This window comes from Pangasianodon hypophthalmus, chromosome 22 (genome assembly GCF_027358585.1).
Source record: "Pangasianodon hypophthalmus isolate fPanHyp1 chromosome 22, fPanHyp1.pri, whole genome shotgun sequence".
NCBI classification, from domain to species: Eukaryota; Metazoa; Chordata; class Actinopteri; order Siluriformes; family Pangasiidae; genus Pangasianodon; species Pangasianodon hypophthalmus.
Window position 1 is genome coordinate 7,839,022 of NC_069731.1, and position 14,503 is coordinate 7,853,524.

A 14,503-nucleotide genomic window follows, 5' to 3' on the forward strand; every position below is an offset into this window, starting at 1 on the left:
AGGACGCGCTTTTCGGAGAGCACGCGCCGCTGGGAAACAAGCCGAAATTTTAGATTTTTTTTGTCGGCTACGTGTTACTTCTGTGACATGGGGAATAAAAACTGAATTGTGCCAAAACATTCACAGGATGCACAGTGTTTTTACTGTCATTCCTCTACATCAGTGATTCCTTCTTTAACTGTTAAAAACTCCATGTGCCTCAGTGTAAATTTATTATACAAATGAATTAATCCAAATTAGACACATTCAGTAAACGTGAACAATGATATTTTGGCCATTTATTAGAGCCAAAGAGCTTTTTATTTGAGAAATTTCCACCCATGAACCCATACTTCTTTCAATTGTAGTCAGGTTCCAGCTGGCATTATTCACAGACATAATCATTTTGATAATAATGGGCTTGCAGCACTGTAACAGAATTAGAAAACCACAGACCCCTGGCTATGCTTCAAAGGCCCCCAATGATGCACTTTGTGAATCATGGCTCTATATAACTTGTATACATTTGAAACAAAATGAATTCTTCAGGCCAGTGGTGCAATACATAATACGATAGCACAGCGAACAGGAAGCTGAGAAACAGTGTGAGATGAGTGCAAATTGTACAATAAATACACAGGACAGCAAATGCTAATTGGACAAGACAACATAAAGATATTGGATATAAGAAACCATCAGTTCATTCATTCATCTTCAATAACTTCTTTATCCTGGTCAGGGTCATACTGGATCCAGAACCTAGCTGAGAAAGACTGCGCATGAGGCAGGAACACACCCTGAATGAGACACCAGTGCACCATAAACACACATGTTCACAGCTTGTTGCCAATCCATGTACCTGTATGTTTTTTGTGAGGTGTGAGGAAACCAGAGGAAACCCACAAAGACACAGGGAGAACATGTGAAACTCCACACAGACAGCTCAGAGGACCCTGGAGCTTTGGGGTGGCAATGTTACCCACTGCACCACTATTACCTGGACAGGAATCAAACCTGGGTCATGGTGGTGATGACCCAACAACTAAACCACTGTGCCACAGGCTAGGTGCCACAGGCTAGGCTAGACTGTTCCCCCATCCACCAGTGCAACCAAATGTCTCTAGCCTGTAGCCTCTACCCTAACAAGCAATTGAACAGAAAAAAGAGAAGGAGAAAAGTGTAGCAGTATGATCAGTAGTAAAAAAAAAAAAAATGCCTCACTGCAGTTTGCCATGATGGTCCTACAGTGGTAGGTTTTGGGGGACTGCTTCAGGGAAGAAGCTGTTGTGGAACCTGGTGGTGGTAGCATGGATACTCTAGTACTAGGAAGGTGGAGAGCACATGAGAGGGGTACAATTATTCATCCACATGCCATGCAGATACAGCATTTGTGGTAGGATGCATAAATGGGGGGGCAGTAATCTTTTCAGCTAGTCTCACAGTCTGCTCTGGATAAAGTGCTAAAAATTGTAAAAGAAACTTGAGCATAATTTAAATACTTTAAAAAGATTAAGATGACAGGAATAATGCGCCATATAAAATTTTATCCTACTATTTCTAATTAAATTATTTGTTTCTAGCCATGTAAAAATGTAAATGTACCCTACACTTCAACATCTGGTGGTGTTTCCATGTCAGTGATTCATTTTCCACTCAGGCTTTACATACAAAATGCCTTTCATCACAGATGTTATTTAAAAAATAGATAAGACCTAAAAGAAGGATAAATGAATTGACTTTTATTTTACCCCTTGTTGTTGTATATACTATATTGCTGTCAGAGGGAAGAAAATTTTTCTTTTTTTCCCCCACAAAGATATCACAGTTATTGACATTTAGGTCCTGACCCCTATGGAGCGAGTTCTTCAGGTTCTTCGTGAATGTTAGATAATGTTGGTGCACATGGTGGTTGGTCATCATTAACTTTATTTTATTTTGTGTTACACTTCATTGTAATGAATGTATGTAATGTAAGTTTAATAATCAATTATGACAAAAGGCACTTGTAGATACTGCATGCTTTGACAATATTTTTATTGTTTATTGCATAAACCACATAAACCACATGTACAACATAAACCACATATGCATCAGGACACAAAACCACAATAGGTTCGGAATACGTTTATTACAATAACAATAAACTCTGGAAAATATATACTGATTTAAAAAAAAAAAAAAGAAAATGCATATGATATCAGCAGAACTGAGAAGAAAGCAGCAGAACATTTGAACTGCACTTTAACCTTTGGATTACATTTTGATTTAGATTTACATTTAGATTACATTTACATTTAGACTACAAACAGTAGTAAATCTTTTGGTAGTTTTTCCAAATGTAAATCTGATATTTGATTTTTTTGCCGATATATTCTCACCAAAGATATATGAAACATGAAAAACATAAAATGCAACAATTTACATGAGATAATAAGCAAGAAAGGGTTCTAAGAAAAGGTTTAGCTGACAACCGATTTTTCATTTGTTTGAGCTAACCTGTAAATATCTACTAAATAACAAATCAATACACGATTCATAAATAAAGCCTGTTATTCCTATGACTTTATATTACTCGGCATTGTCTCTAAAGGAAGTATATAAATAAAATCTTTTTTAAAATCTAAAATTGTTTTTTATTAGTTGTTCTTTGCTATGTGCTCTTACCAACTTATATATCATTCAAAGTGTTCTGCATAAAATCTGCTATTCCCAAACCAAACCAATATAAGCTAATGTACGAGGCAGGGAAAGCATTGAAATACATTCAATTTCCATTTACATTTTTTTGCACTTGTGGTGTTTTTAACAGAGAAAAAAAAATAAAAATTGCATCTGTGCGCATGTGTGTTGGAATGGTATATTATAGCTGGTAGTATAGTGTATATTGAATAGCTTGTCATGATCCATAAAGTGCTGGTTTTCTTGAGAATGTAAGAAATACACGGACAATTCACTCTCAATGACTGACTTACTGACTACACAAACACAAAATCTGCGGTTAAAGAAGAACTACAGAGGATTTTGAGGATAATACTTTAACAGGAAGCCACACAAGCCATGAAGATCTACAAATTTACCAGGAACTATAATTAATACTCTGAAAATAAACATCTATTAGAGTGCTGTATACGCCATACTATACTAGCTCATGTAGCGGAAGCAGACCTTCACAGATATCATGGTCCAACACTGTCTCACATAACACCACAGTAACAAGAGCGTGAACTGACGGAGGATTCATAACTAAATACAGTACTAATGTCACTTCATAATACTTTAGAAGCTGGTTATTTGCCTATAGAGATGGATGCAGATGAGGTAGCAATGTATTGCCTAATAGAAATAGACATAATAGTACAGAAGTACAATACTAGCTTGTTTTTTATTTTAACAATTTTATTATTATTATTATTATCATTATTATTATATTTTTACCAAAGCAGGTGAAATATGGTTTCATCAGAAAGCCTTACAGATCTACAAAGTCAGGGGTGGACAAATCAGTAGCCCATGTGCCTAGTTACTAGTGGACAAATCAGTAGCCCGTGTCCAAGTTACTAGTTTTTATTTGTAGGCGGACAAGTAGGTTTAGTAGGAGTGGCTAAACAGTGGCTCATGACCATAGATTTTGGTGGACAGGACAATATTAATGATGACATAACCTTAAACAACATTAAATCGAGAGCTGACTTATGCTATAGGTTACTATCTAGTGAATTTTTAGAGTAATCCTGTAATAGGCAGTGGAGAGTCGACAACATACATTCATCCAGCGTACAGTCTAGAAGATTGTACGTTTTGTCAAATGTGTTTGATAATAGCGCAAAAATTCAGGCATTTGAAAACAGAGAAATATTTTTCGTCTTTTTCTTAGCCTTTGTGTGGTCACCACGGTGCACACGCATTTCTGATATACGGCTATAATCCACTCCATAATCCCCCTTTCCTTCTCTGAATCTTTGCAATATATCTTACGATAGAAATAGTTCTGTACATCATAGACACACTGTCTGAACTGAGATTTAATTTAGAATATTTGAAATAAAACACGATCTTGGCAGCCACAGAGTATTTTAAACTAGCCCAATTTGGTGTAAAAATTGTGACCCTGGCAACCCTGTAAGTAAGTGGCCTATCAGGCCCCAAGCATGGGTCAGCATGATTTGTTCCCCAATGGACCCCCAGCGCTTGTTGCAGTTCCCATTTTTGGATTCTAGGTGCAATAATAACTCTATGGATCTTGAACATCTAGACAAGTGAGTATATCAGTGAAACACTGGCTTATATCTGTCAAATAGAAACATTTTTTTATTGATTGTCAATCAAAAGAGGTAATTAGTATTTCAATGGAATGTAAAACGTATGGAGTTGTGAATAAGGACTTTATGAAGATTTCTATTTGGCTAATATAACTGACATGCTGGGACTCTGCCCGACTTACCCCTATGGACGAGCCGCCACTGAATAGTTAGAAAGTAGTTTGTCTATTTTCCCCTCTCCCCTCTGGGCTAGCTAATGAATTTATGATTTGTCCATCCCTGAAAGTTGTTAGATTTGCTAGAATTCTGTTGTGTTAATGAGAGGAGTGAAATCTGAAAGTCTGGCTGGGACAAATGACATCTGCAGAAGGAGCACAGTCATACTCCTGCTAAATGTGTTGTCGAATTGGTTCAAGGTCGTTGAAGGATGTTCCCTAAAATACCTCCTGCGTTCTAGAAATGGGTCAGTGTGCAGAGCGTTTCAAAAGCTGACAACAAGCAGAAAGGCAGTGATAGTCACAGAGCAATAACTAAGACAAGAAAAACGATTAAAGGAGGCTGAGAAACGGAAAGTGCATAAATATTTCCTCATGTATCCCAATGTAATTCCACTAGTAACAGATGGGCTATAGTGTGCAAGAGGACGATGGCTGATGCTAGGTTAATTATAATTCTGTATGTCATAGCTTCCTGTGTTCGAAGCCCAGCAATCCTCTCATGCTGATGAACTAGTATTCAGTTATTTAGAACTTAATGCAAGATTGTTCAGCCTCAGAAGTAACATTATACTTTCTCTAATTAACAACTACAAAAATACTTAAAATAACATGTAATAAACATATTTAACATGTAATAAACAAAATCTACATTTACATATATTCATTTAGCAGGCACTTTTACACAAACTGACTCACAACTGAGATACTATGCAAGCCTGGAGCTGAGAAGTTCAGGGTTAAGGCCCCAATAGTGGTTCTCTGAAAGCTTGGGAATTGAACTTTCTGCCTTCTGATCACTAGCACACAACCTTAACCCTGGAGCGATCTATACACAAATCTACTCTGAAAAGCCATGTGCATCGAACATTGGTCAGGATTTTCATTTTTCCAGTTTCAAGATGGTCAGCAGAACTACCAATTTCACACAAACACATAACGCAATGCAGCCAAATATACATACAGTACTGTGCAAAAGTCTTAGGCACATGCAAAGAAATGCTGTACAGCAAAGATGCCTTCAAAAATAACGAAATTAAATGTTTCTACATTAAAAAAATTACTATAAAGAGCAGTAAACAGTAATAAATGAAACAACTCTTTGCTTTAAAAAAAAAAAAAAAAAAAAAAAAGTAGTGTCGGGTACAATTTGTGCAGTTTTTATAAGGAAATTTTACTGAGCATCTTGCAGAACCAGCCACAGTTCTTCTGGAGACCTTGACTTTTGCACTTGCTTCTTATTTTTGCAGCAAAACCCAGCAGCTTCATTATGTTTTTTTGTCTGAAAAGTGGTCTCTTATGTAATATGCTGCTTTCTTTACCGACATACAAAATTTAATTTTTCTGCAAAGACTTTTGCACAGTACTATGTGTGTATATATATGTTTCACACCTACTACAAGTAGAAATTTGGTTTGATTGACTCCCTAAAGCTTAAGCAATAAGTTCAGTAATAACGCGTGTCAACAAGCTGTATCATAACATTTACGAAAATTCTGCTTCAGGCCTGGACAAGACAGGAAGCATTTGTTTCCATGCTGGTATTTGTATGATTCATAATCAGAATCTCAACAAAGCAATACAGTGCAGAGGCAAAGTGGCAATATTTTGTTAAAGTTGTGTATGTTTGAAAAGTGCAAGTGCACATGCACAGTCATTTATAACACAATAGCAGCAGTGTCTCCTCTCACTTCTATTTACTTACTGCCAAATACTAATCAAGTATAAATGAAACTACTTCTGTGAGACATTACTGCACCATTTTACTCATTCTTGCTCTGCTGGTTCATTGCACAGTGATTCTAGTGTAGTCTTCAGCCTGAATTTCTTTTTGTTTAAAAAAAACCCCTTCCTGTCTTCATTTTTGTCCTTTTCTCTGAACAATATTTGTTCTTTAAATCTCATCTCGATGCATCAGCTTTGTTGGTCACTACACCACTTTCCACCTTTCAAACTACACCCTCTCTTCCATCTGCACTAGTGGTCTTCTGAAAGAGCTTGGTAGAGGCACCTGAAGCACAATGATCGGTCCTTTCCAGCTTGCGGTGTTTATTTATCTCTGGAGGCAGGTCTTTCATAGTGAGGACATCTCTGATCCTCTCCATGCAGACATTAGAAGCTTCGTGGGTCTCCTTAGAGAGCTGCGACAGGCTAAGGAAGCCATGCGGGAGGTCGTCCACTACACACAAAGTCACAGGCTGCTGAATGTTCCGTAGTCGTCTGGCGAACATTACAGAGTCGTCTAACATGGGGTCCAGAGCACAGGCCTAGAGGAATTCACAGATTAAAGGAGACATTAATAACTGGAATCAGAAAGCATATTGTGTAAGGGTATAATGCAATATCATATTAGTGCTCCAAATATCTGTATCTGCACTGTATTTGGATTTAAACCTGAAGAGGGTGTGGCCTAAACCAGAAACACTGGAACAAAAACCCAGTGGTACACATGCCAATGTCAGTATGTGGTGTGAATTCTGACTGACAGTTCCTCAACCTCAGCTACATCACTTGAGTTCATAATAGGTAATCAAAACACAGTTAGTATCTTTAAAACCCCAGCTAAAATACCCCAATTGTAGCAGCTGGCAAAATATCGGAAATTGTATACACATATAATTGAAAAAAATCTTAAAAACTGGGTGGGAAACCACAAAATCTGGCAACAGTATCTCTTACCACTATATGAATAGGAGGTAGTCCCTTCAGCATGTGGTCTGGAGCCAGAACAGGTGACATGTAGGGATTTCTAAAGATGGGTGAGGAATCTACATTCATTTTGGCAAGCTGTTCTGAGCGCAATGGCTCAAAGTCCCCAGGAAACCCTCGTGGGGTTCCCGAGTGTCCTTCCCCGTCAGGGGGAGGTACCGCCACAGACGAGATCGAACTTGACACGGAGGGGTCAACTTCTTTGGAGAAAAGTACATTTATATCCTCTGGCTAGAACAAAAATTGAGTAGTGAGAGAGAGTGAGAGAGAAATAGAGAGAGAGAAAGAAACAGTGAGATGAGTGAGCACAGGAGAAAGTTTGACTGCAAAACTATATAATGGTTCCATGCATACCTTGCTTTCAAGGATTGCAGTGGTGTTGAGGAGAGGATTATGATGAAGCGAGAGGTTGGCAGTAGAGCTGGTGCGGTTGTGGCTGCTGCTGGTGAACGGGCTGGTAGTGTGGGTGACCAGACCCTCACATGTGTGGCTTTTCAGAGATTCTTTTTTCACTGAGAACCCAGAGGAAATTCCTGGAACCAGAAGGTCAGACTGGGTAGAATCGAGAGTCCCCTCAGAAACACTGTTCCTCACGGTCTCTAAAAAGAAGAATGGTATAATCAATGGAGAGAAAATAATTTTAACAACTACTACAGCTACAGCATCTGTTGTGCTAAAGAATGTCCCAGAGATGGCAAAGTTTGGTGTAGCGTTATAAGGATGTTTAAGAAATGGCGCGGAGAAAAACATTTTGAAAATCAAGAGTGTCCATGTTGTTATTTATGGAGTAATATTTCAAACTAATGAAATTAATCAATAATTCAAATAATTAAATACATCATGAAAAGAAAGTATACAGTTGAAGTTTGGAAAAATGTCGCCTGGTCTTTGCCTGGTCCTGTGGTTTTCTGCTGTTCAGCCCATTCACCTCAAGGTTTGGTGTGTTCTGTGGTCTGAGATGCTTTTCTGCTCACCATGTTGGTGAAGAGTGGTTACTTGAGTCAGCTCATTTGGCACCAACAACTATGCCATGTTTAAAGCCAATGAGATGACATTATTTCCCCATTCTGTTGTCTGATGTGAACATTAATTGGACCCCTTGACTTGTATCTGCTTGATATAATGCATTACACTGCTGCCATATGATTGGCTTATTGGATAATTGCATGAATAAGCAGAGGTACAGGTGCTCCCATTAAAGTGGATGAGGAGTGTATATACATATAGTCATTATTTTATACTAATGCTAGGTTATTGTTCTTAATTGTTCTTACTATAACTCTGCTATAGTTGACAAAAGGCAGGTAGAATAATTATAGAGTACCAGTATTATAATAAAGCAGCAATATAAAAAGTAAGACTGGGACAGACATTAATAAATTTCGGACTTGTCTCCTTAATGCATGCTAGAATGTTTGTATGAAATTATTATTTAGCCACCTATTTACACAAACCAAAATATTATTCATTGTTCTTTTTGAAATAAATGCATTATCTCAGGAAAAACAGTATAAAACACATGCTCACACACCTGCACTTGCTTTGCTGTGGTCCAGGAGTGAGTGGATCCAGTTTGAGGCTCCCTGTCTGAAGCCTTTGAGAAGTAGGGCGGTGTCCTTCCTCACCGTCCCCAGAGCAGTGACTTTCTCTACCTGTTTCTCCTCCTGAGGATCCAAACCTACACACAAATATATGAATCCGCAATGCAGAATGGAGCAAAGGCAGAATTTAGAGGAAAAAACAGACATACTGAATAATAAGATGGTCTTATAATAACATTAATCTGTTCCAGATAGGACAGCTTTAATCCCAGCAGGCAAAACTAAGAACAATCCTGTCACTGACCTGCATAAGCACTGAGGCAGCGGGACAGTACACTAAGGGGAAGGAGAGGATCCATTAGACTGAGCAGACGGGATGGAGAGGCACAGGTGGTGAGCATGAAGGCAGGGTATGCAGCCATGATGCCATCCGGCAAGCGTACTCGATGTGCCACAGCCATCATTGACACAGTGACACACAGGTTACCCCCTGCACTATCACCAGCCAAACACACTCGCTCCCCTGTCCAACCTGAATGTTATACAAGAGCAAGAGTAAGAGAGAAGGAAAAGAGCAAAAAAGGGCATGACATTCCAACCATCATAACTTTGTCTTCTCCAAATACTGAGGTTATTCGCATCACACTGATTTGCCCAAAGAATGAGTTCAGTAATAGCAATCGTTCCTATAACCAGGAAAAATGTAATGAAACAAGGGGACTTGACTTACCCAGAAGTTCGTGGTTCTTGATAGCCCAGCAGTAGGCAAAGAAACACTCCTCCAGCGCACGTGGAAATGGGGCTTCAGGGGCAAGAGAATAATCTACTGACAGGATTGGAGCGTTCAGTTCCTGAGACCAACTTTTCAGGTATGGCTGTGAGTAGGAGATTAAAGGAAAAAGCTATTGCAGTTATCATCTTTAGTAAAATGTCACAATTATCATGTATTTGCATGTTATGTATGGACAAATTATACATTTATTCACTACCTCCAATGTGGTTACCCAGTCCCACGTTTTGATTGGCAGGAAACCTAATGCAATAGGCTAAAAAGTGGTAGCTGACATATTGTAACATCGTATGTTAGAACTAGCTAGCTAAATGCATTAATACAGACCAAGAGAAATGAATGAGTACATGATTATTATGCTCTTCAAAACAAAGTAGCGCATCATGTTTGCGCCCTTGCTGTCAAAAAGTCAGGAAGTCTTTGGCCAAGGTTTTGGCTATGAGATTTGGTGTTCTGTCCTCGCATCACATGCAAAATCTATTATTTGAATTTGGCTATCATCTTTATTTTCTCCTGAGATGTTTACCCGTGCTTATTATGGAAGAACACCAACATACCAAGCTCTGTCAGCACAGGAAAGGAGCGTACCTCATGTGATTTAGAAGTCTGTGCAACAAAGCCTCCTCCATGGTAATGTACCACCAGCCAAGGTGATGGAGGGCTCTTCTTAATCTTTAGACTCAGGGACAGAGAGATTGAGCCACCATCGGAACGGGATATTGCTAACAGCTTCTCACTGTCCTATTAAGAAAGAAAAGAACTTTAAGGTAATAGGAAATTCGAACTGCAGACAAAATAGAGCATCAAGACTTGCCACAGAGTGTTTCTGAACATAGCCAGAGACCAATCATGTGTATGCGAGATGTGCATGAACTACATTACCTGTCCTTCCCTCAGCTCACCGGAGATGAGTCTCATCTGAACTGGACCAGGGCCGATATGGGCAACCGGAGAAGAGATTGTAACCGTATGTGTGGAATCGTCCACCAAGGGTAGGTCAAAGCAATCAGGTGGTACAGAGAGAGCGCGATTCACCTTTACCTGAGTGGAAGTCATACTTGCCAAGCCCTAGTGGGGAATAACCGAAAGATTACCTACTGAACCAACAGCTCGTCCCAAATGTAGTGGCATGCAGAAACATTTCTGATTTAAAACATGTTTTTTTTTTTTTTTTTTAACACTTGTTGACTTAATACTAGCTATAAGGTGCATGAGGTGAAATGCAGAAAACGTTTATACTGACTGCCAAAACTTCGCTTTCAGTGATATTCCAGAATGTCTTCCAGAAATGAACGTCTAAGTTCTGAGTGATTCGCTCATACTCCAGGCCCCTCAGCTCAGGATCAATGGCATACTTTCCAGAGGTGAATAAGGAACTAGCTGCAACACCTGAGAGAAAAAAAAAAAACAGCAGAAGAAAAAAATTAATTATATTATAGCCTGCATTCTGATACCCCCATAATACAATGAATCATCAATAAAACAGGCATAGAATAGGACAGTCAGATTCAGAGCAATCCATGTGGCAGAGCAGAGGCTTTGCACACAGGTCTAGGCAGACCCAAACCAAAAGAGGGTTCAGAATATGCAAATTTGCATTTAATATGTTGAATCTCACACAATTTCATTTTTGTTGGTCTAGTGCAATATATTTACAATTAAATACAAATATCTATATAAGTGATCAGACCCACTTTATGAGAGATGTGTACTGGCACTTTCAGAGCATTCATTTACACTGCAATTATAGCAGCCTCATTATCTCATGTCCCATGCACCAAATGTTAAAAAGCAGACCTACACATTTAGCAGACAAACTTGAGATATGGCCGCTACATCAGAAAAAAAATTAAGCAGTCTTTCTTCTGCAAAGGTTTAGCTTTTAATAGCATCTTTTTCCAAAAGATTGCTGCTATACTCTTGGCTCGTGCTCATGTTCATCAAGGAAAAAGAAAAATAGGGCAGTCTAAATTACACACGTGGGCAACTATTCCCCACACTCGACCAATTTCCAGTCAGGATCCTGAATCAAGGCCCAGCCAAAATGGAAAATCCCAGTGAGAGATCCATAGTATTGAGAATGAGCGTAAAAATGGTGCTCCAAAACGTAGTAAATGATGTCCTGATCTAGATGCTTAAATCCAGTTGGATTTCATTTTTTTGAGAATTAATTCAGTATTATCATCAATGTGGTGCATCAGCTAGCACTCAGAGATAAAGAGTGCACACTGAGTTTGCAGTTAAAATAAACAGATTGTAAGTATTTGAGGAGCTTATATTACGCAATACATGTAATAATCACTGACTCTTTATATCCTCAACAGCCACTTTATTAGGAACATCTGTACACCTACATAATCATGTAATTATCCAAGCTGCCAATCATGTGGGGCGGGGTAACATAAAATCATGCAGGTCAGGCGATTCAGTTAATGTTCACATCAAACATCAGAATGGGGAAAAATATGATCTCGGTGACTTTGACCATGGCACGGTTGTTGGTGCCAGATGGGCTGGTTAGAGTATTTCAGAAACTGTTGGTCTCTTAGGATCGTCATGCACAACAGTCTCTAGAGTTTACACACAATGCTGAGGAAAACAAAAAAACATCAAGTGAGTGGCATGCCTTGCTGATGAGAGAGGTCAGAGGAGACTGGTTTGAGCTGACATGAGGGCTATGACAGCTCAAATAACCACTCTTTACTCTTTACACTCTTTGGTGAGCAGAAAAGCATCCCAGAAAGCACAACATGCTGAACCTTGAGGCAGATGGGTTACAACAGCAGAAGACCACACCGGGTTCCACTCTTGTCATTCAAGAACAGGAATCTGAGGCTACAGGTTCACCAAACCTGGACAGCTGAAGATTAGAATTAGAATAACAACTTCAGCCCGTCTATTTGATTATTTATTTCCATAAACACCAAGCCCCACCTTGCATCCTTAACTTATTCTAGTTCAAGATAGCCTTTTTTCTAGAATTCTACTGCCTTTTAAATATAATTTTAAGGAAACAGACCTTTGTTATTGAGATTTTACAAGTGGTTTGCATCTTGCAATGCTCTATCCCTCTTTTCGTTACAGTCTTTGATTCATCTATGCCTACATTCTGGAGAATATTTTTGATTTTTAGCCACAGCTGAACAACAGCAATGGTTTTTACCGCCAAGTTGATGTCTGGAAACACCTCCAAGAAACAACTGTGTTTCTGGCCAAAAATGGGGAGTACCATGCAATTCGTACAAGGCTGGCATCTGCATGCAGTGTTATACGGATCTATAAAGGCTCTATTGTCTGGGTAGAAAACATATCCAAACATTTGCTCTGCAATGCGGTCCCTTCTACTCTTGGGCTTAGTGAGATCATGTAACAAGAACTGTATGGCTCTGGTACCATTCTCAACTCTTCCCTTATGTGAATGCAGGGTAGAACTTTTATTTTACACTTTAAGAAGTCAAATAAAGAATGAACAACTTCCAAGATTTTAAAACACAGATGTTATATTTGCATGCATCACCTCTGTATACTATGCCTTAGACGTTATCTTGAATAAGCCAGTATAGTCAATCCAAGATTAGTGAAGGGTGGTGTAGGGTGGTGTTGACATACAGTGAAACTTCCTTCCATTCCAATGGAAAACTGAACCTTCCATTCCATTTCAGGATGCAGATCACTGTTGTTTATATTTAGACCAACATTAAACCTTTTGTTATTAAGATCCAGGCCACAGCAGAGGAACCTCCTCTAGAAAGTGGAAACTATGAGTAGTCTTTGTGATAAATGACAGTATGCATCTATTTGGGGAATTTTACTTGGCAGACTTGGTAGATTATTTAAGTGCACAGTAGCTTTGCAACATATTCTTGCTTTGAAAGCATAAACATAAACTGTTTAGTAAAGCTGTGAATAGATTTAACTCTCACTTGTTGTAACAACCACCTAGCAGGATGGGCATGGTAATAGAGGTAGAAATTGGGAGAAAATAGGGCTTAGGCAAGGCAGGAATGTTCCTTCTATAAATTGTGTGGGGAAGTCAACATTCTGACAGAAGATTGATAGAAAGTGGCAAACCCCTAGCTAACTGGACAGCAGCGGATGAAGTTTGGTGGCAATGAAGCCAGTCAATGGTACCTCCAAAGCAGCTGAGGGTTTGTGTTTTTCAGTTGAAAAACCATGAATAAAATGCAGAATCAGTTGGTACGGAGCTTTTGTGTTCTGTCCAGTAAAGAGTACTCTATCTGCACCTCTAATCACATATTACTTTGACAAAGAATGTTCTAGTACCTTGGTCTATACGCCTTTTGCATACAAGCTAGATATTAAATAATGTAGACACATGCTGTCCATTACACTGATTATATGATTGTCCGGAAGACACCAAACACAGAAGCTCACACCAGATCTTGGAGAAATACAAGGTTTAGAATTTACAAGTTTATTTGATGACAGAATCGCATCAAATTGCAGGAATGCAACATGCACTACCCCATTATAGAACTTTCAATAGTCTTAATACTTAATACTTCAGTGAAACAGTTTATTTTGGTCACCTGTGACTACTGGGATTTAAAAACACAAACACACTGAACTAGACTCATTGTTACACGATAGGTTCAAGTTAGGTCTGCTTCAGACCCAGAGGTGTCTGGAAATTAGACTGGGTCACAATTGGTTGTTGTAAGAAGGCTTGATGAACAGTTATGTATAGTTATATTGCAGAGAGGGGTTGATGAACTAAAATTTGCCAAGGCCAAGTTAATTCCTTTCTTATAAAGGTCTGGAAAAGCAACTAACATGACTGAATGGTGACAACACTTATCTTCTAAAGCTTACCAATAATAATTAGTTCATGATTATAAATAAGACAGTTTGATGACCATTGTTTTGAACTTGAAGCAGAGAATAAACTTACACTTCTCTGTACATTTGTCTTTAAACATTCTGCTTTTGTACTTTTGGATCCCAGTTGTTGAATAGGTATTTAGACTTGTGAAGACCGCTATAAGCTTT

General features: G+C 38.7%; 1 protein-coding gene across 2 annotated transcripts in view; it reads right to left on the reverse strand.

Annotated features, from left to right (window-relative positions):
- Positions 1 to 3,372: 3,372 nt before the first annotated feature.
- Positions 3,373 to 14,503, reverse strand: part of lipeb (lipase, hormone-sensitive b) — a 28,691-nt gene continuing 17,560 nt past the window's right edge. For both annotated transcript variants that reach the window (XM_053228030.1, XM_026924719.3), the window contains 9 exons: positions 10,737 to 10,882; positions 10,376 to 10,561; positions 10,082 to 10,234; positions 9,434 to 9,578; positions 9,008 to 9,235; positions 8,694 to 8,840; positions 7,517 to 7,761; positions 7,133 to 7,393; positions 3,373 to 6,720 (listed from right to left, as the gene is read on the reverse strand). In XM_053228030.1, coding sequence (XP_053084005.1) covers positions 6,403 to 6,720; positions 7,133 to 7,393; positions 7,517 to 7,761; positions 8,694 to 8,840; positions 9,008 to 9,235; positions 9,434 to 9,578; positions 10,082 to 10,234; positions 10,376 to 10,561; positions 10,737 to 10,882 — 1,829 coding nt within the window. In that variant the 3' untranslated portion in view covers positions 3,373 to 6,402. The remainder of the gene's footprint in view (positions 6,721 to 7,132; positions 7,394 to 7,516; positions 7,762 to 8,693; positions 8,841 to 9,007; positions 9,236 to 9,433; positions 9,579 to 10,081; positions 10,235 to 10,375; positions 10,562 to 10,736; positions 10,883 to 14,503) is intronic.